Genomic DNA, 26,223 nt, shown 5'->3' with positions numbered 1-26,223 from the left:
GGGACCCAGTGTTGTGGAGGGGAGATATCTGGGGGTATTTAAAGAAAAAGTAGACAAACTTATAAAAGGCCATGAAATTGACAGGCACAAACGAGGAGGTGAGTCCTGGGACAGATCAACTAACATCACCCGAACCATCACCCATTCCTTCTCTCCAGAGATGCTACCTGTCCCGCTGAGTTACTCCAGCTTTTTGTGTCTATCTTCATATTGAATGATGGGGTGGGTTTGAGGGGCCGAGTGGCCTTCTCCTAATCCTATATTCTGGAGTTCTTGTGACATGAGAGTTAAAACCCTTCGGCGTGGAAGAAATGTTTTCGAAAGCAGCAGAGGGGATAGATAGGGACGCACTGTAAGGCCACAGCAACAAGGTGGCATCTCCGGCAGTGTGGCACTCCCTCAGTACTGCAACAGTGAAGATTCTCTACCCAAACCATCCGCTTTCCATTTCCCTCCACAGATGATGCCTGGACCACAGATCTCCTTTTGTTTTGAGCAAGATACTATGGGAACAGCATCATTTTAAATGGATTAATACCTGGCGCGCCTATCGGAACTCTCCCCCCCCTCGTCCCCCATACCTCAATGTGTTATCGGCCCTTCAATTTGCTCCTGTTTACAGGTGAAGGGGAGCCATACAGAAGATCATCACTCACCGGTAAGTTGAGATAGGTGTTTAAGAAATCCACAAATATATTGTTGTTTAACAGCTTGGGGACATTCACACGACCTGGTAAACAAGTAGGAAATCACGAGTTAATGTGGGGCGATCTGAGCCACAGGAATCTCACGTTCATCTGGTTATACTGTAGGGTCGCCAGCACAAGCAGGGCATCAGGTCAGCCATCAAACCCTCCCCCCCCCAGCCCCCCCCCCCCCCCCCACCAAAGCATTGCAGAAGCAACTGAGGTTGCCACAACATCGACTTCACCAGGAACTTACTGCAGACTAACACGAGCTTCGAGGTCAGATTCCAGACTGTCACACTCTTCTGGCAGCTTGTTGCACCATTTACAAATTGTCCATCCTCCACCTCAGACTGCTGCCTGCATGTCTGTATTCCCTATGCCTCATTGTATACAGCAGGGGCAGGTAGAGTTCCCACTGGGCAACTCTCCCATTTACACTACTCAATGGGACTTAGAATGTAAAAGAGATCATAGGCAGTATAACATCCCTCTGCCTTCACTGACACTATTGAACCCGCTGAGTTCCTCCAGTAGTTTGTTTTATTTGCTCCAGATTCCAGCATCTGTCATCTCATGTGCCTCTACTCTGTCAGCCACATCACACAGTTTGCACATCTGACACCGGACTCCCAAAACCGTCACCAAGCTGTGCTATGGGAAGAGCTTAGCAGGTAGACAAAGGAACAGCTTCAAAGATGTGCTCCAAGCCATACCCAACCTCTCCCGGGAATCTCCAGCCTATGAAGGCTTAAAATTAAGGAGAAGCCTACAGGTTGTTGTTTACCTTGGGTTCATGTACCACGAGGACACAGACGGCCACTGGTGGCTGGAGTGCCATAACCCACACGCTACCCACCCACTCCACCACCTGTCTGTGGGTCCCCTAGTCTGTGAGTCTGGAGTTCCCCACACTGGCCACACACATCAGCCTCCTCATGACTCGAGACACTGGAGTGAAAATGAAACACCCTTGTTCCATGGGATCATCTAAGATGCCCATCGCCGAACCAGAGGAGTACTTACAGGACTGCTTCGAATCGCAGGACTGAGTGACGTGCAAAGATTCATTAGAGGGCCCAAATTAATATGCAAGTCATCAGCGAGAAATATATTTGTGGATGAACGTACACCTACAAAACAAAGTCTTCTTCAACCACGAGTTCTGGATGAATCAATAGATTCAGAATCTACTTTGGCATTTAGGATTAACCGTGCAGAGTCACACAAGAAGCCCAGGAAGGACTTACTAAAAGTCAACGTGAAGACACAGTTCAGACTAAGCTGAACAGATGCTCGACAGCAGTGGCACAGATTGCACTCTATCAACTCCTACAAGGTAAATGTGGATAAAATATGTGGCAATGATGATGCATCACTCAGAATCATAGTCACAGCATGGAAACAGGTCCCTTAGCCCAACACCTTCATGCCAACCAACATGCCTCATTTAAGCTAGTCCACATTTGGACCATATCAATCTAAGCCTTTCTTATTCATGTACCTACCCAAATGTCTTTTAAATATTGCTATAGGGCAGCGCAGCACATATTCCGGAAGTGGCGGCGCTGTGAAACGGCTGCGGCTCGCCTGCAGTCTGTCTGTTTTTACTTTTTTGTGTTGTTTTTTTTGTCTTGCTCAGTTAAACTTTTGGTTATTAGGTGGTATTATGTGTGGGGGGGGGGGGGGGGGGGGGGGGCTGAAACAGGGCTTTCTGTCTCTTCCCCCGTTCTGGGGGAATGGCGGCCTCCACCATTTCTTTCTGTCGTATCACCCCTTCTCTTGACTCCCCCCGACCTGAGACCCTAGAGCCAGCCAGGACTTACCAACGGGCAATCGGGCGGTGAGGTGGCGGGCGGGGCTGAGACACCCCTGAGGGCGACCGACCTCGAGGCGATCCCGGAGGTAGAGCCCGGTGCGGGGCACGCGGACTGTACCAACGGGGCGAGACGCTCCTGGCCGGTCGGGGATTCGAGCTGCAGCGGCGACCTTCCAGGGCTCGGCCGCAGCAGTGGACGACTCGGCGCTCGCGGGTCACAGGTTGAGGGTGGACAGCTGCGTCCGCTGGCGGGGCTGCAGCTTCGACCACCCGTGAGGGCTGACTTACCATCGCCCTGGGGTCCCGGCTCAGGAAGGGACTCCCGTGAGCACCCTTTTGCCTCCATCGCAGTGAGGAGGTGCTTGGTGAACTCACTGTGGTGGATGTTAATTTGTGTTTATTGTGTGTTGTTTATTATTACATGTATGGCTGCAGGCAACAACATTTCGTTCAGACCAATTGAATGACAAATAAAGGATTCAATTCAATTCAATTCAATAGTATTTGCCTCAACTACTTCATCTGGCAGCCTGTCCCATACACCCAACTGCGTGAAAAAGTTGCCCCTCAGCTCACCACTAAATCTTCCCCACTCACTTTTAGGCTATGCACTCTACTTCTTGGTTTCAGACTCTGGGACAAACACTGTGCATTCTATCTATCTATTTCCCTCATGCTATTATACACCTACACGAGGCTCTGTCTGTAGAATGCAACATCTATCATCCGCGCAATGCTTCCTGCTATCGTCTGGCAGGAGGTAAAGAAGCCAGAAATCCCACACCACCTGGTTCAGGAACTACTTTTCAACAAACATCAGGTTTTTGAACTAACTATCACAACCCTAAGGGTACTTCAGACACAGAACTGTACTATATGGACTTGTTTGTGACTTGTATTTTGTTTTACAGTCTTGTTTTTGTTTTGAAGTCTTTTTCTTTTCACTACCTTGCAGAATATATGTACATTTTATGTTGGTTGAGACTATGTGTCTGTGATGCTGCTGCAAACAAGCTTTTCACCGTACCTGCGCATCATTGTACTTGTACATATGACAGACTGGTCAACTGGATGTCACAACTCGTAGTCACAGAGAGGCCCCAGTTGGGATACACACATCTGTGTGAGACTATGTGCCTAAAATCCCGTTTCCACATTGCATTACACCGGTTACACCGAGCTGCGTTTCCTGTGACATTAGGGAATCGAAGCCACCTGCTGGGTTTCTCTGCCGGGAGGTGTATCCCAGCGGCAGCTGCCCTCTGAGTTGGGGACCCAGAGCCAGCGCAAAGTCCCGGGGAGTGTGCAGCCGAAAGCGAAAACAGCAGGGTGTCTGTGCAGCCAACGGTCTCCACGTTCAGCTACAGCTTCACGGTGCGACTCGACCAGAAATTTACACCGCGTGGAAAAGCGCAGTTGGCTTGTGACTCACTCATTTTTGGTTGCAGGAGTAGGGGGCAAGTTCCACACTGAGATATCCGCAGAGTCGGCAGGAGGCCGAGAGCTTGTTCCCTACGTGTCAATGTCTGGGATTGTGACGCTGTTAAATTCAACACCGGTTTTATTTGAAAGCAGACAAAATCAGCAAGCAAGATGAACGCCTTGATCTTCTGAATTATTACTCGGGGGGACTGTTATGAAACCTCGTTAAAGTACAGTGATAATCTTTTGCGGGCAGGATAATTATAATTTGAGGAGGAGAGAATTTAACTAAAACTCACGAAAGTTTGACAGGATTTCGAGAACAAAATGTTCTTTGTATCGTGCCCGCCTTGATCCCAGGATGGAGCAGAATGTTCTGTGAACAATTGAGTGTTTTAGAAGTGTTATTGAATACTTGTATTGGGGGATTTTGTCCGTTGCTGCCTGCTCAAGAAGCGTATATTAGAGGGGGGCATTGACAGGACCGAGGATAACCCTGCCCCAAATAGTGCAGAAATTGAAGTTCAACTCACAAACGTGCTCTGACACGGTGGCACAGCTGTAGAGTTGCTGCCTTACGGTGCCAGGGACATGGGTTCGATCCTGGGCCTATAATGGGTTATTGAAAGGCCTGCTTCTCTGCTGTGACTCCAAATCAAGACTGTCATTTCCACCACTGTTGCCATGTTGTATCACATTAGCTGCAGGTAGTCTGTTGAGGGCAAGGTTTTTACCTCTTGCTGCTTTACTGACCACATGGCAAAAAACAGTACTGTCCTTCAGAACTCAGCCAGCTCCATCCGTGGTGATGCTCCCAATCCAATCTTGACGAGGGGCACTTGAGTCTCCAGGTGAACGACATTGGTTGTTCTGCTGCTTTTAGTGCTTCTGCCAATGTTACCATGGAGCAGCATTGATTCATCAATTGAGGGAGGTCAGTTGTGGTAATCAAGTATTCCTTCCATGGGGTCTGGAGTCAATTTGAGAGCACAAGGGACATCCCCTCCACTTTTTGGGCCTTTGATGGGTCTGATCTGTCAGTGGACATGATGTATCCAGGGATTGTGAAGAATGAGTCTTGATATGATGCCGATTTATTATTCTGCATTGTAACAGCCTGTTGGACAACGCTCACAAAACACTAGATATATTTGTGATTAAGAGGGAACTGCAGATGCTGGAGAATCGAAGGTTACACAAAAAAGCTGGAGAAACTCAGCGGGTGCAGCAGCATCTATGGAGCGAAGGAAATAGGCAACGTTTCGGGCCGAAACCCGCTGAGTTTCTCCAGATATATTTGTGATGTTGGTTGGCCCGTGTGATTATATTATTTTTCTGCTTTAGTGTAGCAGATAAAATAAATTGCTTGTGGGTCTATTTAAGAAGGCAGTTATGAGTCAATTGCATTGGAGTCACAGGCAGTCAGACCAGATGATTGCTCCTTTGAAGGTAATTATTATACAAGTTTTCCTTTAAAAAAGTAGACATTTCAGATTATTGAATTTCTTAGCTGCCATGACAGGGTTTGAAATCGAGTCTCTGAAATATTAGATCAAGGTTACTATGTTTTCCAGCAATCCCAGACATGAGATGGTAAGAGAAACTAGAGTTTTAACATAAAAGAGCTACATGGTGTCACCTTGCGAAAGAGGGCAATCCCATTGTGAAAACTACCATCTCACCTTGGAGATAGGTAAAGGCAGGTAAACAAGCCCTAGACATCAGACTTCATCTGATGTAAGCATAGTCTGTCTCAAGGAACATTCTCTCTTCATCCATCGATGCACTGGACAATCCTTTACCTGATTTATGGAAGTGATTACCGTCAACCATGCCACTGATGAGAAAGGAAATTAAAAACTGAAGCTGCTTAGAAATCAATAACGATTTATTTACAAAATTCTTAAGTATTAATAAGTCAATTTGTTATCAAATATATATATAGTTATGTATACACAGAAAACCCTATTTTACATTGCCATACTGCACACATTAGCCCTTCCCCATAAAATTACAAAAGGGAAGGAATTGCCTCAGAGAGGAATGCTCAACCAGTATTTACACACATTCACACAATTATACAAATACACAGTCAAGTACTCCTTTGTGTAGCTCTGCACTATATAGTACACTTAGGCAAGTCCCCTTGTATTAGTCTACCCAGCAGAGTGAAAGAGACCGGGCACAATGTAATGGGAGACAAGGAACAGCACTGAGCACAGCAGCATTTGAACTTCAAGTTCTTAATAAATAGGTTTCATTATCTTATTGTGTCATCGAGCAGCCTAGAACTTGTGCCACATGTACACTGTACAGGCTTTCTCAAGTATATAAGTAACTAAGGCAATTATTTAAAAATCGAGCCCTATGGATAAACTGGTCATAACATCCCTGAACAGGCTGAGGATTAAAGCACTAACTAACTACTGAGTAAGTTGTGTTTATCAATTCTTGGCTTGAATCCTGTGGTTTGCATTTCAACCCATGTCTGAAGGGACTGTCAACCAGAACCAGCATTGTGTTACCCCACCAGTCAGTGAACATGGGGGTTTTGTTTAGTAGCAAACAGTTTGGTAAGAAGCACGTTTGCAATGCTGCTCCAGCTCCTTTGGTACGCTGATAATTACAAGAGAGGGGGAAAGAGAGTAGGAGACAAGCAAAGATGTTAACTGAGCATTGAAAAAATATGCATCCGCAATAACTAACCTCAAAGCAATCTGAAACATTGTTTACCTACTCCAAGTGGAACCAACCCACAATGTTCAGATTGCATTCCCAACCTGTCATGTTAGAGCAGCCACATTCCCAGGCTATTTCTACATTACTATCTTTCCCTTCAACATAGAAGGCCACTTGGTCCATCTAGTCAATCCCATACCCACACTCATTCCATGTAACCTATTCTAATCAACTCCCTCCAGATTCTACTCCACACATAAACACCAGGGGCAATTTACAGAGGCCAATTAAACTACCAACACATGCCTTTGGGATGTGGGAGGAAATTGGAGCACCTGGGAGAAGCCCAGCATCATGGTGAGAATGTACATGCTCCACACAGACAGCACACAAGATCAGAATTGAACCTGAGTGAGAGGAACCATGAGGCAGCAGCACTACCAATATCCAACATACCAATATCAGCTGTGACACTGAAAAAGGAAAAAGGTCAGCCAACATCTCAGCTCGAGAGCCTTGCTGAAAAATATCACTCTCCTCATCAAGATTTTCTCAACCATGCATTCAGCATCTTGCACTTGGTATCAAAGGTAGAGGTTAGCTCTATGTTGAAACTGAGTGCAAGTTGGAAAGCAACTGACCACTCAGTCAATTAAAAACGTATTGTGTCATGTGCAGTGATAGAGAGTCAAGGATTAATCTTGGTTCAGTGAGGTCAGTCTTGTGTTTCTCAAGAAAGCAAATCTGAGATCTTGCATCTACTTTGACAGGCAACTTCTTGAAATACAGCACTGTCACAAGAAGATCCGAGCAGCCAAGAGATGGCAGAAGTAGTATTGGTGTTTGAAAACTTGACCAGATATATTTGCAGAACATTAGAGTGCAAGTACTTGGATAGGAGCAGCACCTAGTGAAGGTGACAGAAAAGAGCAATTCCCACCTGAGGGAGCAGCAGTGTTGTATATTGTTTAGTTATCACCAAACAACTTTAAATCTTTTAAAGGGTTTTAAACCACTTCCTTCCCTCTGCCAAGGAATCTTTCTTCAGGCACACAGTTTACCTTGGAGTGCAGCATACAAATGAGTGCAAAGAACAAACACTGTACTGACTGACTTCAAGTCGCCAAGTTGTTGTAACCCAAATTATTGATCTTACTTTTAAAACAGCTCCTGATTCGAAAAGTGATTGCAAAAGTCAACTTAGTGTGCAACAGTTCTCGTAAAATAAACTTAATAGAGCCCATTTAATTGAATAAAACACTGTTCTTCCTTATAAAATAATTTAAAAACAAAAGTTAAGGAAGCATTTTTCTATGTCAAACAATCTTTTTGGCCTCCACTTCAATCATGCAGATACACTTCTAACCCAGAGATCACATTTATCCTCAATGCATGGTATCTATTCAACTCTCAGAGCGAGCAAAATACCAAACACTGATACCATAGCACCTCAAGATACACAATCACATTCTTTTAAAAAGTAAACACAGGCATAATCACAAAATTAATGTGCAAATCTCCGATTCAAAAGTATGCTATAGTTTAGATAAATAAATGGGATAATAGATATAAACGAGAAGGTAAAATTGGCACTTGTGGCTTCCACATGCTGCCTATTTCAGAATGTGGTTAGTATCAAAAACCATTGACTCATTCAAGAATCAACATGCCAGGTGACAACCCAATGGATGTGATGGTTCGGAACTTTTTGACTTGCTCAAGAACAGTCAGGCCAGAGTTCCTTCTGTTGTCCAGTTTGGTGATGGTAGAGCCGGAGTTAGGATGGAGTGAGCTTTGACCGTTTCTCGTGAATTTGATTTAGTACGTTTATTGTGTCTTTTATCAGGGCATCAAAAATCCCATCTGCCAACTGCATCTTCACACACAGCTCATCCTCGTCGTAATTGACCCATTGAGCTTCTTCCTCATGAAGCTCCTGGACCTGCAAAAGGAGATATTGTATTTATGTTTAAAAGACGATATGGTACAGCTACACTATCTTACACCTACAGTTTGTACATAGTCTTAATCTAACGCTTATCCTAACTTCAGGATTGCCTCAACCTCAAGGTTCTAGGGTGCCCACATTCCAAACAGCAGTATTATGTTAGATAGAAGCTCCACAGAGTCTGGTGGAATATCAGTGGGTATGTACAACCAATCTTGAATCAAATGATATTAGGGTTTAAAAGATTAAATTATAAAGAGATGCATTGTTGGAATGCAGTTTCAGGATCTGTTTCACCAAGGTGTTTAGAGATGATTCAGGGATTTGTTACAGAGAAACTAATTCTGTTGACAGAACCAGCTTCAAGTGAGGGTCAGGGTCATTCCAGGGTGTTGTTGAAATTTGGAGCTCTGGTTCAAAAGCTCAAGGCTGAGGACTGAGAAAAATCTTCTCAATCTCTGTTTTGAAGTGTAATTAGATGGGAGCAACAAGATTATGAAACAAGACATGTAGTGGAGTTACTACAGATTAGCTATGATCTTATTGATTGGTGAAACAGGTTTGAGGACAGAATTTCCTATGGTCTTTTATCATGATTTCAGCACCCCACAGTTGTTCACCATTAGAATTCACAACACTGAGATGAACACGATGGGGTACATTTCTCTGGAATTGGATAATTAAATCCAGTTCAAAATAGGCTATTTAAAAGATTTCTTTATCCTTTTTGGAGTATTGAGGATAAAGAGCAGGAACACAAACTGTTCAGGGATAATAATGTCACTCACAGGCCAGACACATGTCCTGCGTAGAAAAAAAGATTAGCATAATGCTGCTAAGACAGAGACACTTTTCCAAAGCAGCATATCAAAGGCTTTGGTTTGTATCTAGACCCAACATGGAATAATAAACCACTATGTTGTATTTTTAAGGGTTTAGCAAGGAGTATTTAAAAACACATGCAGTGGATACATGAATCTCTGTGAAGGCTGCCACTTATTGCTTTCCCCAACCCTCTCCTACTGAAAAGACGCAGTCTTCTGGGAACATTACTCCCCCAGTACTGCAAGAGGGGAGGGAATCCAGGATTTTTTTGAACAAGTGACATAAAGGAACAGCAGTGTCTCCAGATGGTATGCAATTTGAAGGAGATATTTTTCTTGAGCATCTGATGTATTTATATTCAAAGTGGTGCCATCATTCGGTAACATATAATACAATTTTGAAAAGTTCCTAATTTTCAGTTTAACTTGAAAACTGAACTATTTTCTATGTATAGACAAAGAAAACAGGCAAAAAACATATCCTATACCATTTGCAATCTGTTGGGGTCACATGTGCAAAGATGCTGTCCTTAGTTTTAATTAAATAGAGCCAAGTAAAACTGTACATTTAGAAAATGAGACTTTGGATTTACCAGAATGTGATCAACTCTGTCCCGTTTCTTCCTGCCAAATTTCATCATTTTTTGCCAGTCGGTCTTGTGGTCTTGTTCTTTACTGATCCCAAACAACTTCAGGACTTCATTGGAAATGTAAGTCTGTGGGCAGAAGTATATGATAAATGGTTGTCACTTTTCAGAACACTGACAACGTAGCCCCCAACCGTTCTATCCTCTCTCAACAGTTTTGGTCTTCCAATTTCTTATTTTGATCTTATTTGTCACTATTCAATGTGTGGAAAACTCAAAGCACCAGTCAAATTTATTACATGAGTGATAAGCATTTCAGACTGAAGATAAACTCAAATACCTCTGCAACAAACTGGAAATGGTTTGTGGAATCACATTCTGTTACACCACCAGAGGGTAGCAGGCTGCTCACAGGTACTGGTAGAGTTCAGATTAATAAAGCATTGTGGAAATTTAAAGAAACAAAAGTGAAGGAATTTTAAGGAATCTGCTTGTCCTGTCCCTCACTTAGCCTCCCAATCGCACATGCATTGAAAGCAAGCAGCGCCAGATTCAGGGACAGTTTCTTCCCGTTCAGTTATCAGGCTTCTGAACAGACCTTCCATAAGCCAGGGTACTGTTCGATTCACCATTATCGGATTGGGGATATTGGACTTTATCTAAGGAACTGATGCACTACAATGCGGAGAACTATATTCTGCACTCTTTATCTTTCCCTTTGCTCAATTGATTGTACTTGAATTTGAACTAATTATAAACATATATGGTATATCAGATCGGTTTGGATAGCATGCAAAACAAAGCTTTTCACTGTACCTTGGTATATGTTACAATAATAAATCTAAACCTAGTTCATCCACATCCATCTGACCTCTTGCATGGAAATAAATGCAATTCAATCCAACAGCTCGTTCAGTGCAGTGTTCAGGGGCAGTGGAAGTGTCGTGGACTTTCCACATCCTACAGGAGCATACCCCTGCTATCCCTGCAATCTCTACGCCACTAGCTGCCATTTCTACAGCAATAGATAAAGGAAAAACACAGCCTGCACCATATTGCCTCATCACCCTCTACTCAGCCTCCACGCCGAACTCTGAACTTAAAGCCTCAGCATTTATCCTCCACAATGCAACGGCACTCGACATGGCCGTTCCCAAAATGGTCTCTCTGTTGGTGCCTGCCTTCCCTTTAATATACCCACGAGGACCAGGCACTCCAAGATGCTAACTGCTTTCAGCTGCTCAGCTTAAGCTGACCTTGTTAACTGGTCAAGAAATCAGAATCCCTGCCCTAACTCTTCAACCATGCATTCATCTGTCCTATCATCTTATTCCTACCATGTGGCACAGGGAGTAATTAGAGATGAATACCCTCAAGTTCCTGCTTTTTAACCGTTTGTACAAGTCCCCATATTCACCCCACAGGACCTCAATTATTTTACCTCCCTATGTCTTTGGTGCCTTTGTGTACAACCATTTCTGGCTGTGCACCCATCATTCCCTTGTAAAGAAAAACCCATCTAGTGCATTACCTTTAAACTCTCCCCCTTACGTTATAGCTTGACCTTCTAGTATTTGAAATTTTCACCCTGGGGGAAAAAGACCCCTCACTCCAGAGAAGTAATCCAAGTTTGGACAACTTCTCCTTATAGCCAATAGCGTCTAATCCAGACAGCATCCTGGTAAACCCCTTCTGCACCACCCACAAAGACCATATAATTCCTAGTTAATAATAATCAGCAATGTGTCTTTGAGGGGAAAAAGAATGGTTCATCCAATGTTAACTGTAAAATTACTTTGTTATTTTGCAGGTCCATTGACAATTAATGATCTGTTTTATAAACAAAATTTAAGATATACTATCTCATCTATGTGTGCTGGGTGCTCTCTATTGTGGCATTCATTAAGTGAGATTAGTCATTAGTGAAACATCATGCTAACTTACTTTAATAGGTGCAACATTTAAGAATATAAGGGTGTTTTGTTTTTATAAAAGTATTTTGGTACGAAGCTGAGAAAAGTTACACACGTTTACAAGTTTATACAAAAATCTATACATTGGAGATGCATGAAGAAAATATAAAATGTTGAGTTAAGAAAAAACAGGAGTAATTTCTACTGTGTTTTGGATATGAAGTATAATTATATCAATGACCAGCAAGGTGTGAGGCCACTTTGCAAAATCAAAGTCATTTGCTAATGCAGTCTGCACAATTCAGCTAGAACACTATAATACTATACTACTGATAACCAAAGATTACTTCAAAGTTCTTACCTTTACTTCACTGATATCCTGCGGATTCCTCACTCGCCTGAAATAAGTAGAGCTGTTTCTGCTGGATTTCATCCATGGGGGCTGCCTGACATTGGGATCTTCTGCAAAAATTTCGCTGAAAATCTCTCTTGTTAGATTAAATACAGCCTGGAAAAGGAAAGAGATTAACTAGTTTCTCTCATTCCAGATAAACACGACATTTATAATTCCCAACAATAAAGAAAAGCAATGCAAAATGCATTATTGCATGAATATTAACTATGAATCAAGGGAGAAATACAAAATTATGTTCATGCAAAAGTGCCATAGAATAGTCATATAGTATGGAGATATGCCGTTAGGGCAAACTCATCTATGTGAGCAGCTCCAGTTAGTTAGTCCCATTAATCTATGCTAGTCCCATTTTCCTGTGTTTGGCACATATTCTTCTAAACCTTTCCTACCCATGTACCTGTCCAGGTGTCTCTTCAATGTTGTCATTATACCAGTGTCAAGTACTTCCTCCGGCAGCTATTTCCATATACTCAAGATACTCTGTGTGAAAATGTTGCCACGGTGACTTACTTCATCCTTACTTCATCTTCAACTCGTGCCGTCTAGTTCTCGATTCCCCTACCCTGGAAAAAAGACTCTGCACTCACTCTAACTGTTCCCCACATGATTTGATACACCTCCATAGATCATCTCTCAACCTCCTGCACTCCAAGGAATAAAGTCTAATCTCTCCCTATGAACCAGGCACTCGAATCCTGGCAACATGCTCGTATACCTTCACTGCACTCTTTCTAGTTTAATGCATCTTTCCTAAAGAAGGTGACCAAAACTGAACACAATCCTCAAGTGCAGCTTCACTGTCATCTTGTATGACCGTGACGTAACGCCCCAACTTCTATACTCGTACAACTGGTGACATAAGGTTCCAACTCCTATACTTATAACAGTACCCTAACGTCCGTGGATTGGCACGACTGTGCAAAAAAAATTCTCTGAAACTTAAAATTAGATGAATCATCACTATCATTCAAGCATCATTCAGACAAGAGAAAAAAGTAATCAACTTCTAAAAATCTGTTATGATTCAGGTAAAGTATCAGATGAAGAGCAAGGATTCACAGGTTTTAATTTGGACTGCCCTTTAACATTTCATTCAAAAACATGCCTAGGAATCACAGACACAAAAGAGGAATGGGAGGAACTGAAATTATGATCATTGTTAAAGACCACAGGTCATAGATAGGCAGCATAATGGGAAGTTAGCAGATGCAGTTTAATTCATAGAAATCTAATGTAATCCATTCCTGAAGTATAAGGAAATGTTGTACATCTGGAATGAAATGTTTAATAGTTAGAAAGAGGTACAATAGTGATCACATGTACATTCTTTTAGGAGTAATAAATAAGGCCGACCACAAAGGAAGGTAATCAGATGACTTTAACATTGAAACAAAACATAAGTGTGATGAGAAAATGATTGGCTCATTAAAACTTTAGTTGTAATATTCTGCATCATTGTCAAGTATTTGTAGTGCAATTTCAGTAACACAGAGGAGAAGAAGCATAATGGTATCAAAGCAGATTTGAGCAGGACTTTTCACACCAAGAATAAAATATGGTGTGATGGTGAAGGATTTTGAGACAAAAATGCTTATTTAATATTTATGCTGGTTGGCAAAAACAGTGACAAAAGAGCAAATGTAAGGCACGAAAAGGAGCTTATAAAGATATTGATAAAGAATGGCTGGAAGAAAGCATGAGAAATTACCCAAAGCAGGAGGATGAGCGGAGTCAATGAGTAGGTAGAACTATGAGAGACGGGTCTCACAGAGAGAGCCCACCCTCTTTGGAGAAACTGGAATACTAATTGGTGAAACTAGAAACTGAGCAAAAGTAAAGGAATTGAAGCACATGGAGGTATGTCACAGCCAAGGGCCAAGAGCTGTTAAGATGGGTATTTGGTGGTTGGCATGGACAAAGTGGGCTGATGATTCTGATTCTGAGCTGCCTGACTTCCATTTAATAATATATTAGTTATGTATATGGTCATATTAACTCACTGTACAGCATCAGCCACAGTCTGAAGGGTCTCGACTGGAGTTACTCCAGCATTTTGTGTCGACCTTCGATTTAAACCAGCATTTGCCGTGCTTTCTTACACATCACCCACGGTATATTCCTTAGCAAAGTAGTGAGATACAACTTGTCTTTGAATTCAAGAGTTGGCGCTCACCTCACAATAAACTCTTCTGCTGACACTCTCTACATCTTGGCCTTTGTTATTCCCAAAATAATCCTGGGGCAACTGAAAATCCCACAGATCGTGTGCCAGCTCTTGCCACTTCCAAAGTTCTTCAGCAGCTGCATGGACCAACTTCTCGACTTCCAGTGCATCATGAGGTACAGATAAATGTTGTTCTTCGTGGACTTTCAGAGCCACAGCCTTGGTTAACTGTGGTTCCAGTTCTGGCCCTGGCTGCTGCACTTTGCGAGAACTTAGTCCAAAGTCTTCTTCAAACCAGTCCTGCTCATCTCCCAGGTCATCCAGCAGCTCGCGACTCAATTCAAGCTCCGCAAGGCGCTTGGTCAATTCTTCTTGCCCACTCGTGCCAAACACTGGGCTGCCCTGTCACAGACAACAGAATCAAATTAAAAGTCACAAAACAAGCAGCAAATAAATGGGCAAAGCAAGACGTAAATAAAATGTGGAATTCAAACTTTAACCCAGAAGCCAAAGAATAGAGGTAATGTAATAGTGTTGCTTGAGACAGTGGGATGGATTAGACACTGGCAACAATTATCTTCCAAATTTGAGGATTATGGACATGGATTTCAACCCAGAAGACAACAATCTCTAATTAACAGGACATTTTTCATTTTGTCATTCTGCATTTTATTTAGTGGATTATAAACAATTCATCAATTGTAAAAAAATGAGGATCAAAATATTTACCGGAAACAGGTTTAAAAATATAGTAAAGCTCCAATAATTTAGCACTCTCATGATTGTGGAGTGAAACTTGATTTTCCAGACCTCTGGACATAATTCCCATTAAATACCCCACACATTTTTAATTTTTTTCTAAAAAAAGATTGAATGTATATTATAATAAATTTCCCAGTAACTACAAAGGGAGCGTGGGAACCAGGAGCCTGGTGAGTGGGGGAAACATGATCTGCTCGGATCCCAAATGATCGGGATTTCCAAATGGTCAAATGGCAGATCATTGGAGTTCTACCGTATCTGCGACCTTCCTTAAATTGAAACCTACACACTGCAAACAATACAAACTATGCTATCGATATGGTGTGACCAACATTTCTACTCTAATAGTTACTTCTCTGGTCAAGGGAAATTTAACAGCAGTGATGTGGGGGACTTTGAGGAAGGCAGGCCATGAGAATTTCTGCTTCTGATTAGTTCAGGTCAGTTATGTTATGGTGAAGCTCAACCGAGAAAACTAGAAATTTGGGGGTGCTTTCAAAGATGAATTGGCAATTTTAAATCTGACATTAGATTTCAGATAATCAAAGTTTTCAGGGACATAAGATTTAAGAGTCCATTATAAAGGATGAGGTTTGAGTACTTAGAAGCATGTGATAAAATAGGCCGAAGTCAGCATGATTTTGTGAAAAAGAGATCTAGCCTGACGAACCTGTTGGAATTCTTTCAGGAAATAGAATATAAAAGGAGAGTAAGTGGATGTTGTTTACTTGGATTTTCAGAAGGCCTTTGATAAAGTGCTGCATAAGTTGCTATTGAGGGAGTGCAGCGTAGGTTAACAAGGTTAATTCCCGGGATGGCTGGACTGTCATATGCTGAGAGAATGGAGCGGCTGGGCTTGTATACTCTGGAATTTAGAAGGATGAGAGGATATCTTATTGAAACATATAACATTATTAAGGGTTTGGACACGCAAGAGGCAGGAAACATGTTCCCGATGTTGGATGAGTCCAGAACCAGGGGCCGCAGTTTAAGAATAAGGGGAAAGCCATTTAGAACGGAGATGAGAAAACACTTTTTTTACACAGAGAGTGGTGAGTCTGTGGAATTCTCTGTCTCAGAGGGCGGTGGAGGCCGGTTCTCTGGATACTTTCAAGAGAGAGCTAGATAGGGCTCTTAAAGATAGCAGAGTCAGGGGATATGGGTAGAAGGCAGGAACGGGTACTGATTGTGGATGATCAGCCATGATCACATTGAATGGAGGTGCTGGCTCCTTGCACCTATATGAGGCTGTTAAAGAAAATGAGAGCCCATGATATCAGAAGATGATACCAGCATGGATAGCAGATTGGCTGGATGGTAGAAGTGAAAGAGAGGCAATAAAGGGGGCCTTGTCTCGTTGGCCGCCAGTGACTAGCGGAGTTCCGCAGAGGTCGGTGCTGGGGTCGCTACTCTTCACGTTGTATATCAATGATTTGGATGATGGAATTGAAGGGTTTGGGACCGTTTACAGATGATAAGAATACAGGTGGAGGGGCAGGTAATGTAGAGAAAACAGGGACACTGTAGAAGGACTTGGACAGGTTGGGAGAGTGGGCGAAAGTGGCAGATGGATACGCCGTTGCAAAGTGTGGAGTCATGTATTTTTGAGGTAGGGATAAAGGCATAGACTATTTTCTAAATGGGGATTCAGAAATTGGGGCCGGGGAGTGCTGGTGTTGGATTCCCAAAAAAATAATTTGCAAGTTGATTCAATAGTAAGGAAGGCAAATGTAATGCTAGCATTTATTTCAAGAGGACATGAATATAAAACCAGGGATGCAATGTTGAGGCTTTATAAGGTACTGGTCAGACTGCATTTGGAGTATTGCAAGCAGTTTTGGACCCCATATCTGAAGAAGGATGTGCAGGCAATGGAGAGGGTCCAGAGATGGTTTACGAGAATGATCCTAGGAACATACCATGAGTGTTTGATGGCCTGGGCCTGTACTCGCTGGTGTTTAGAAGGATGAGGGGACACCTCATTAAAACATAAAGAATAGTGAAAGGCCTGGATAGAGTGGATGTGATGTTTCCACTAGCGGGAGAATCTAGGACCAAAGGCCTTAGAATAAAATGATGTATCTTTAGAAAGGGAACGAGGAGGAATATCTTTAGTCAGAGGGTGACGAATCTGTGAAATTCATTGCCACAGAAGGCTGTGGAGGCCGTCAATGGATATTTTTAAGGCAAAGATTGACAGATTCTTGATTAGTACGGGGGTCAAGTGTATGGGGAAAGGGCCTGAGAATGGAGTTGAGAGGGAAAGATAGATCAGCATGATTGAATGACAGAATGATTGCTGGCCTAATTCTGCTCCTATAACATATGATAAAAGAGTTTAAGAAGTTCGGTCACAGATCAGTTATAATCTCACAGAATAGTAGAGGATTCTCAAGGAACTAAATGGCTTTTCCTCATCATATTCAGAAAGGGTCATTTTTAAATAATCACAGAAAGCCTCTGACAATTATGTTGACTTGTACATATTAGATTTTAGACCGTATGACTGACAAAGATTGGGCTGTAACTCTGAAAAGTAAAAAAGATAAAATAATTAAATTATAATTCTATGATAGAAATTTCATCTTCAATTCTTAAAAGTTGCCCTCCCCCAACCCACCCTCCACCAAAATATACACTAAAAATTAATACCCACAGGTCTAGGACAAAGATCTGGAGATAATATTTCTTCCTTATCGTCATCGTTATCATCTCTTTCAGCAGTGTGTAATTGAACACCAGTTGCATTTTGTACCTCCAGATACTTGGGAGATGATCTCGGTGAAGATTCTTCAGCTGATGTGCACCATAACTCTTGATTAGTAACTTGGATCTTTTCATCTCGAACCTTTTTGATTTGCTGCAATTGTTTGACTGCATCTTTCAGAAAAGATGACAGGATATCAGCCGTCAAAGAGCTAGCTTTACTCTCTTTGTCCTTCTGTTCTATTTCTTTAAAGTCTTCATTATCCTGAAGAATGGTCTTTGATTCCTCTACTATCAACCCTTCACTGACATATATTTCTTCAGATTCAGAATGGAGGCTTGGTACTCTTAGCTGTGCTTCAAGTTGCTCCTTTTCTTTGTTCAACAAATCCAAGAGAGGAGTGGAAGGCTTTTCATGGATAGGTGATAACTCCCCTTTTGTTTCACTGGAAGAATGCACATAGAAGTCAGTGACTAAATCACTATCCTTTTCCAGTACAGTTTGGGATGATTTCTTGATGGATACATCAGCTGTAATGGACTCTTCGTTGTCTTGATCTTTGAAATTGGGTTGTTGTTCCTCCTTGCCCAATTTGGACAGACTCTCCAAATTCCGGTCTACCAGAGAATCTCCTGCTTCGATAGATTCACTGATATTAAGAATCAAATTAATGGCATTAGACTCTGGAAAATTATGGCTTGTAATTTGGTCACTTAAGATATTTACAGATTGAGTCATCTTAAAATCAACTTGATCAGTAGTGGTTTTATCAGGATAAAATACATATTCCTGCTGCTTTAATGCTTCTTGGAGCAAGGGCCTTCCCTCTTCCTCACTGTGTTTGCAATCATGATCTAATACATCCTCCAACAACAGGCCTTCTTTAATTTCATCTGTATTGATGCTTTCACTGTAACACTTCAGTAGCACAGATATCTTATTGGGGGGTGCAAAAATGCCACACTTGTCCTTGCATTTGAAGTATACAACTCCATCATACGTCCCATTACCACTACCTTCTGGCACATCTAGCTCTACACCAGCCCAAAAACCATCTGCAAAATGAGTTCTTCCCTTAAAGCATAGTGTGCCTGGTTGGATGCTACTAACCAAAACTCTATCACCAATTTGAAATTCAGACAATTCATCAATTTCATGTGATGTAGGTGTAGGAGTGTGACAAGGAGAAGGAGAGCATGATGGCACAGGTGTTTGTACCTCCGTTTCTGCATCACTGTGCTCTACATTTCTGCTCTGAATTCCTGACTTCAAATCCAAAAGTTTTTCTGAATGTCCACTACCACAACTTGAAAAGGATTTTTCACTTAGATGTTCACTGATTTCATCATCTGTGCTGATAATTGGTGAAGCACTTTGAGAATGCTCTGCTCTTCCATCCCCTTCTTTTTGCTTGGAATGGTCAAGATAAGACAGCACCTGAAGCTCAATGACATTTTCATTGTGAGTAATCGCATTCCTTGATGTAAGGATAACTGCAGATTCAATATTATCTCTAGAACTTCCAATGTGAGAATTTTCACTCAAATCTTCAGTTGTCCTTTTTCTTGATGACTCCAAGTCTTCTGAATAAATAGCTTCTTTTCCTGGGGAAAGGCAGTCTACTTCTTGTGGACGGGAATCATTCTTTGATAATGTTTTATCCAAAGCCCCACGGTCGGATTTTGCAGATTCATCATGAATATCAGATTTAATTGATTTTATAAATTTCAAGGAATTAGCTAAATCATCACTTGTCTCATCCTCCCTATCAGAGTAGTCTTCCTTATACAATTTTTCATCCTTCAAATCCTCAAGGTTCTGCTCAACTTGAAAAGGTAGCTTTGCATCCTTAGAAAGATCTTTTTCCTGAGCCAATTTTTGAATGAACTCAGAGATGCAGAACGGCTGTGGTTTCTTATCATCCAGTTTCAGCAGAGGGGCAGATTTATCAGTTTGTTGAGAAAGTGCAAGGAAGACGTCTTTTTCAAATTCTGCTAATTTCATATTTTCAAGTTCTTCCTGAACATCATCCTGCAATGAAGGATGATTGGACACAACAGTTTCTTCACCAGACCCACCCTCTGACCGAATGACAGTCTGGTCTGGCAAGTGGCTAAATTCAGGTTCGCTCTTTTGATGCACAAATAATACTGGTACATTATCCAGCTGAGATCTCTTTTGGGATATGGAAATCGATGAAGCACTTTGAGAAGAATCATCTGGTCGACTATCGAAGAATAAGGACTTGCTTTTGTCTGATGCGTGAAGTTCTTCGAGGCTGCTGGATTTATGTCCATCTGGACTTAATAGTCTTTGCTCTGTAACAGATAATGATAAGTGTTGCTTAGTTGTTTTCTTTAAAGAAAGAACTAACAATGCCTTTTACGATCTCAAGGCATCTCAAGTGCTTTAAAACAAACATCTTTGAAGTCTAGTCTTATAAGAAAGTGACACAAAAAGAAATAAGACCAAGGACCAGATAACGTTGTAAATGTTATTTGTGAGATAAATGTTCACCATTACTCCAGGAAGAATACTTCCTGCTATTCTTTGATTAGGATCATTCCCAATTACAAATGTATCCAAAAGATAGCATCTCAATCACTGGAGTAATCCCATCAGTACTGTATTAGATTATAGCCTGGATAATGGAGTTCCAGGGATGTCCTGCAAGATATATCCCTGTACATTGCCAAACCTGGAAAATTGTAGTTACGAGGAAAAATTGAATAAATTTGTTTTCTGGACTTAATTAAAGCGTATAAAAGTGAGAGGTTTGGATATAGTAAATAGGGACATATTTACTGGAGTGAAGAGGTTAAAAAGTCTGAGGTACATAGATTGAAAATAACACCTAGCAGTATTACAAGGGACATCACAACAAATATTTTCACCCAGCGTATGGTAGAGAGATATGAAATGCTTGAGAGGCACAAATTCTCATCATGTTTTAACATCTCATCAGCCATGATCATATTGAATGGCGGTGCAGGCTCGAAGGGCCGAATGGCCTACTCCTGCACCTAATTTCTATGTTTAAAAGTAATTGAATTTTAAAAAACGTTTCTGATCAGATTTTCTTGAAAATCATTATCTTTAAATAAGTCCTGAATGATTGTGGATGCTTTGACATTCAAACATTCAATGACAGCCAGTGGGCTTGGGTTTGGATACTCACCAATTGTCAAAAATCAAGTGAGAATGTAGAGGATTTCACCTGGGCCCACGCTAGAAGCTTTGTGTTACCTCAAGTGTTTACCCAAAAGGAAACACTTTTAGGAACTTTTTGGGATGCAAAAAGGAATACCTCTGCTTGTGATGAAGGATACATACCCTGTTTAACAATGGAGCCCACTGACACTTTGGATCGTTCACCCTCGGTAAGGGATTTCCAGCTCTTTGCAGATTCAGTCCTGAAACAAAGCAGAAACAAAATGCTAAGCTCAAGCGCTTGTGCTAAATATAATTGTCTCTATGGAATACATTCAGCTTAAACTTTCTAGTGATGGGTACAACTAATCGCCCTAGATTCCAGGCTAAAATAAAAATAGAAAATGTAGAACTTGGCAAATCAATGGTGCCTGTGGGAAGAGAAACAGTAACATTTCAGGTAAGTGACTGTCAGAACATTCTGACAAATTCTGACTGCTTTCCTTTCTACTGATGCTACCCAACTTGCTGAGTTTTTCTAGCAGTTTGTTTTCAACAGCTGTGGATTTTTTTATTCAGTTGCTGAATGTAATGTCTCATCATCTCTGCTTAACGTTTAGACTCAGATTATTAAAATGTGCAACTGAACACAAGTGCCCCACTTGGAATCCCGAAAACAGTATACCATGCTACAACAAATTATCCTAAGGCATTTCTGAGCTAAAAAGCGCATTCCAGAAATATGGCAAATTTTACTGAATATCATTAAACCACAATGAAATAATTGAGTTACATCACTGAATACAACGGATATTTTTAAAACAATCTGTAACTAAGTTAGGCAACTACAAACATAAAATAACGCAGTGCTGGATACCTAAACAAAATGATAGAAATGCTCTGCAGGTCAGTCAATGTCTATGGAAATTAAGAATTAATGTTCAGTTCAATGAACTTTAAAAGGTCACCGGCATTGTTCTATACTGTACTTTCTATGTAACGTACCAGTTCTCAAATTAATCTGCTAAGTAATTGAAAAGTCAAGCACAACCTAATTTCAACAAAAGTACATCCAGTAAGGTATGTGGCAAGCCATTATGTTTAACCTATAAAATGGCAATATAACCAATATATTAAAAATATTAAGGTAGTACTGTCCAACAATGACAATACCTTTGTAGAGAGAGAGGTTTAATCTTGGGCTTCTCAGCAGCAATAGAGGATGGGGTTTTGATTTGTGGTTTGGTTGAACTGGACACATCTTTGCTTAGTTCAGCTTGGGTCTTCTTAATAAATTCATCATAGGACTGGCAATATGAGAGAAAGAAAGAAATAGAGAGGTTAAATGTCCAGATTTAAATAATCACTTTTTATTTGCTATATGCATAAGGGAAACAGCAAATTTCAAATGTTACTTATTTATTTATAAATTATTCATGAACAATTGAAATTGTTAATGCAGCAAAAACAAGTTACTTTGTTGAGAACCCCCCCTAGTCTTTCATTGCAAAATCTTTCACACTATAAAGTGCAAAGACTGCAAAATCCAGATTTCTCCAGAATCAATGCCTCAAACTGCTTTAACAAAGATGTGAATGCAAAGCATATATGGAGAGATATCTTGAGGAGCAACAGCTTGAGGAGAGATCCTAAAACACTAATAAATAATACATATTTATGAAGTGCTCTGGGAAGTAGGAAGAAATATGGCTATGCAAGGGATAGTTGGGAAAGGGCCATGTAAATGATCTGTGTGATTTAATTTCCTCATTAAATGAGAAGAAATAAAGGATAAACCTAGATTATCTTCTTTGAACAAATACTTATTTCTCCAATCATTTTCCACGCTAAAAACATAGTTCTTTATTTCCAAATTAAATTCACTCTAGATAACAAATTGATCTTAGAGTATGAAATACATGAAACTCTTATTGCCATAACTGCAAACAGAAAAGACAGTCCAGTTAAGAATGTGTAATGATAGTCCTACCTCAAGTTGTTTAATGAGACTGGCCTCCTGTGCTTTCAATCTCTCCTTCTGACGTTTCTTCTGTGCTTTCTTCAGCTTGTCTACAATGGATTTGCGCTTCCTAAGCTCATCCTTTAGTGCATGAATCCTGCCCTCTATATCACTTTGGTCTGATGCTGTTTCTGTAAGGGTTGCAGTCAAATTGAGGTTATTACAGGTAATAGCTTTCAATTTAATTGATCATTACAAAGAACAAATAACTGCAACAGGAAGAAAAAACAAACAATTTTACTCATAGTTTTTATTTCAACTACAGCAGTTATTGAACTTAAATCTCCAGTAAATATACATGTAACTTGACATTTTCAAGACATGATAAAGATAAATGAATCTCCACACTTATATAATTGTACGATTTGTCATCACACGTGTACCAAGATCCCCAGTCCTACAATACTCCTTGACTGATCAACTCACTGTCCTGATCAAATACACATTGCTGGCGTATGCATTAGCTGCTCAAATCCACAATATGCACTGAATGACCGCAACCATATGCCTCAGGGCACTGGCTAAACTGATCTTGCTGCCTGCACTGTCCTATAATCTCCCAATGTGTACAGGTCTGGTCCTCCTCGTACACACATGCTGTTTAAACCCATAATTCCCCGTGAATACTGCCCAAAGTCGCCTATTGTACAGGGCAATCAGACCCGCATATCTACTGAATGCACTGGATGTTCATGCCTATAATTCTGCTTGCACATGTTATGATGAAAGCCACATTTTTTTGCATGAAAGTCTAATTAACGCACGGACTCTGCTATTTGGCAATGGCATATTGATTATATTTCTAGATGTAGTGATCCAGTCAAAGTTCAACCCTACCACAGACCTGTGGAATATTTTGAAAAGCAAATTTCAGTAGTAATGTTCATAAAAACAACCAGATTGTCACAAGTCGCCCATGTGATTCACTAATGTCTGTCAAGAGAGGAACTCTGACACTTGGTCTGGCCTAAACGTGATTCTGGACCCTCTGAATTGACTTAGTACGCTGATCAGATCAAGGGCAATTTAGGATAGGAAAGAAATATTCTGTAAATAATGACAAAATATTTTAAATAAATTACTAAATTTCATGTGGGCCTGTTTGAAACTTCTTACCTGATTGTGTCATGGAAACAGATTCATCAGACCAGCTGCAAGACGCTTGGCGTGATTTGACTTCAGACCTGATCTGTAAACTAAGACTGGAGTTGCTCTTCTTACCATCCTGCTTTGATGCACCGATACTCGTTTTTGAGGGAGCAGACTGAAGAAGGGAAAGGGAATAACAACAGTACACTAGTTATTACTATTTTTCGATTGATAAAAAAGGAAGCACAACAGATAGACAGGAAGGGTATTGAACCCCATGTACATGCTCAGTTGTTTTGATGAAATATTGAAGTAAAGCACTGGCAGACTGCAAGTTCTAGTATTACTTCAGTCTGGTCAGGTGGATGTTAATAATGGCTAGTAGTACATGCATTTAAAAAATGAGCTCTTCAGGTATCCTAACCAACACATTCTTTTGTCAACATCATCAAAAAAGATTGATTGGATACTTATGTCACTGGTTTCCGTGAAACTAATAAAGTTTCTCCCAAAATGCCTGTGGGCGCTGAGGAAAATTAACGGATATTTTCAGGACTGAAATAGTTAGATTAGGTCAGGAGACAGATGACAGGCAAGTAAAATTGAGTCAATTAGATGATGGACCAATGGGGAGCAAAAACAAACAGAAAATACAGGAAACACAGAGCAGACCAGGCACCATCTGTGGAACCGAAGGGTCTTTAACCTAAAAAGGTTAACTTTCCACAGAGGATGCCTCACCTGGTATGTATTTCCTGTACTCAATTTATATTTCAGATTTCCAGCATTTGTATTTTTTTTTGATTTTCAGATTAAGTGAAAGGGCTGAATGGTTTCTCTTGTGCTTTCAGCCTAGAATTCCAATTCCCACATCTACCTTAATGACATGTGTAAGAAGGAATGCAGATTCTGGTTTAAATCGAAGATATATAGATACAAAAGGCTGGAGTAACTCAGCGGGACAGGCAGCATCTCTGAAGAGAAGGAATGGGTAACGTTTGGGGTTGAGATCCTTCTTCAGACATCTCCTCTAGATGGCTTTAGTACTAAATTCACGGACAACTTTTTAACCACTGGATGGTCAAAAAACTGTGTTTAAGTTTTTTTTTAATAAGTAAAACATGATAGCATCTTCATCCTCTTACCTGTTTGCTCTGTGCTGCAACAGATTCAAAGTCCTGGGAATAACCATCATCTGTGAAAACACTATGTTCGGGGCTGGTGGATGTTCCGAGGACTGCTGATGCTGACTCCACAGTCTGTGCAGGTGGGCTTCCAACTTCATACGGAATAGAACTGTCACTGTGGAGACGCGATGGAGATGGTGCTGAGCATTCGTCCTCGCTGGCTGTGTCTAGAGAGAAGATAATGTCATAACATGTTAGCAGGGGTGACTGTTGGTTTTCCAGGTTTGAAGGGCAAAGTACTGCCTTTGAGTTCCAATCCCACTTAAGTAGCATGGTTCAAAGGAAACTGAATGGGTACCATGGATGAGAGTTGAATATATACGTCAAATGCCCCCCCCCCCCAGAATTTACATCAACATCCACATAAATTCAGCTTCCATTATAACTTCTCTAGCAAAGCAGTTGATTTATTCATCATTCGTACTTAATCATTGTAGCTGCAAGGCATAGGAACACAGGCGTTCTACAGATAACATAAATGCAGTTATCTCTCCTACATACCAAGATGTACCACAAATAACCAAGCATGTGTTAAATGTGCCGATATCTGCAAGTAGTGATCTGTTAATCTTAATCTTATCCGACTGCTTATTTGTAAGCATCAAAATTAAGGATATATATCTTTTGCAGCCATTCATATATCTTTTTGGTGCAGTTTAAATCCTCTGGAGTAAAAATTGAAATGGGGCCAGGCTGGTTTTGCATTTACAAATCAATAGATACAGTGTATTCAGAAAGTATTCAGACGCCTTCACTTTTTCCACATTTTGTTATGTTACTGCCTTATTCTAAAATGGATTAAATTCATTTTTTTTTATCATCAATCTACACACAATACCCCGTGATAAAAC

The 26,223-nt window shown here is 40.9% G+C and overlaps 2 protein-coding genes across 6 annotated transcripts in view; both read right to left on the bottom strand.

Annotated features, from left to right (window-relative positions):
• The window catches only part of LOC129701070 (regulator of G-protein signaling protein-like), a 67,834-nt gene extending 63,503 nt beyond the window's left edge, over nucleotides 1–4,331 (bottom strand). For all 5 annotated transcript variants that reach the window (XR_008724148.1, XR_008724147.1, XM_055642025.1 and 2 more), the window contains exons 1-2: nucleotides 3,938–4,331; nucleotides 657–730 (exon numbers count right to left, since the gene is read on the bottom strand). Coding sequence is in view for 3 of the 5 variants with exons in the window: in XM_055642025.1 (XP_055498000.1) it covers nucleotides 657–730; nucleotides 3,938–3,941 (78 nt within the window). In the remaining 2 variants the exon portion in view is untranslated. The remainder of the gene's footprint in view (nucleotides 1–656; nucleotides 731–3,937) is intronic.
• Nucleotides 4,332–5,220: 889 nt separating this feature from the next.
• The window catches only part of LOC129701069 (centrosome-associated protein 350-like), a 112,172-nt gene continuing 91,169 nt past the window's right edge, over nucleotides 5,221–26,223 (bottom strand). Inside the window, 10 exon segments of the mRNA XM_055642022.1 lie at nucleotides 5,221–8,548; nucleotides 9,972–10,094; nucleotides 12,240–12,386; nucleotides 14,467–14,859; nucleotides 17,876–20,244; nucleotides 21,260–21,339; nucleotides 22,250–22,383; nucleotides 23,067–23,227; nucleotides 24,213–24,360; nucleotides 25,331–25,539. Coding sequence (XP_055497997.1) covers nucleotides 8,384–8,548; nucleotides 9,972–10,094; nucleotides 12,240–12,386; nucleotides 14,467–14,859; nucleotides 17,876–20,244; nucleotides 21,260–21,339; nucleotides 22,250–22,383; nucleotides 23,067–23,227; nucleotides 24,213–24,360; nucleotides 25,331–25,539 — 3,929 coding nt within the window. The 3' untranslated portion in view covers nucleotides 5,221–8,383.

The sequence above is a fragment of the Leucoraja erinacea genome, chromosome 10 (genome assembly GCF_028641065.1).
Source record: "Leucoraja erinacea ecotype New England chromosome 10, Leri_hhj_1, whole genome shotgun sequence".
In the NCBI taxonomy this organism is placed as follows: domain Eukaryota; kingdom Metazoa; phylum Chordata; class Chondrichthyes; order Rajiformes; family Rajidae; genus Leucoraja; species Leucoraja erinaceus.
Note: the sequence above shows the minus strand (reverse complement) of the source record. Positions and strands in the feature narration are given on the sequence as shown.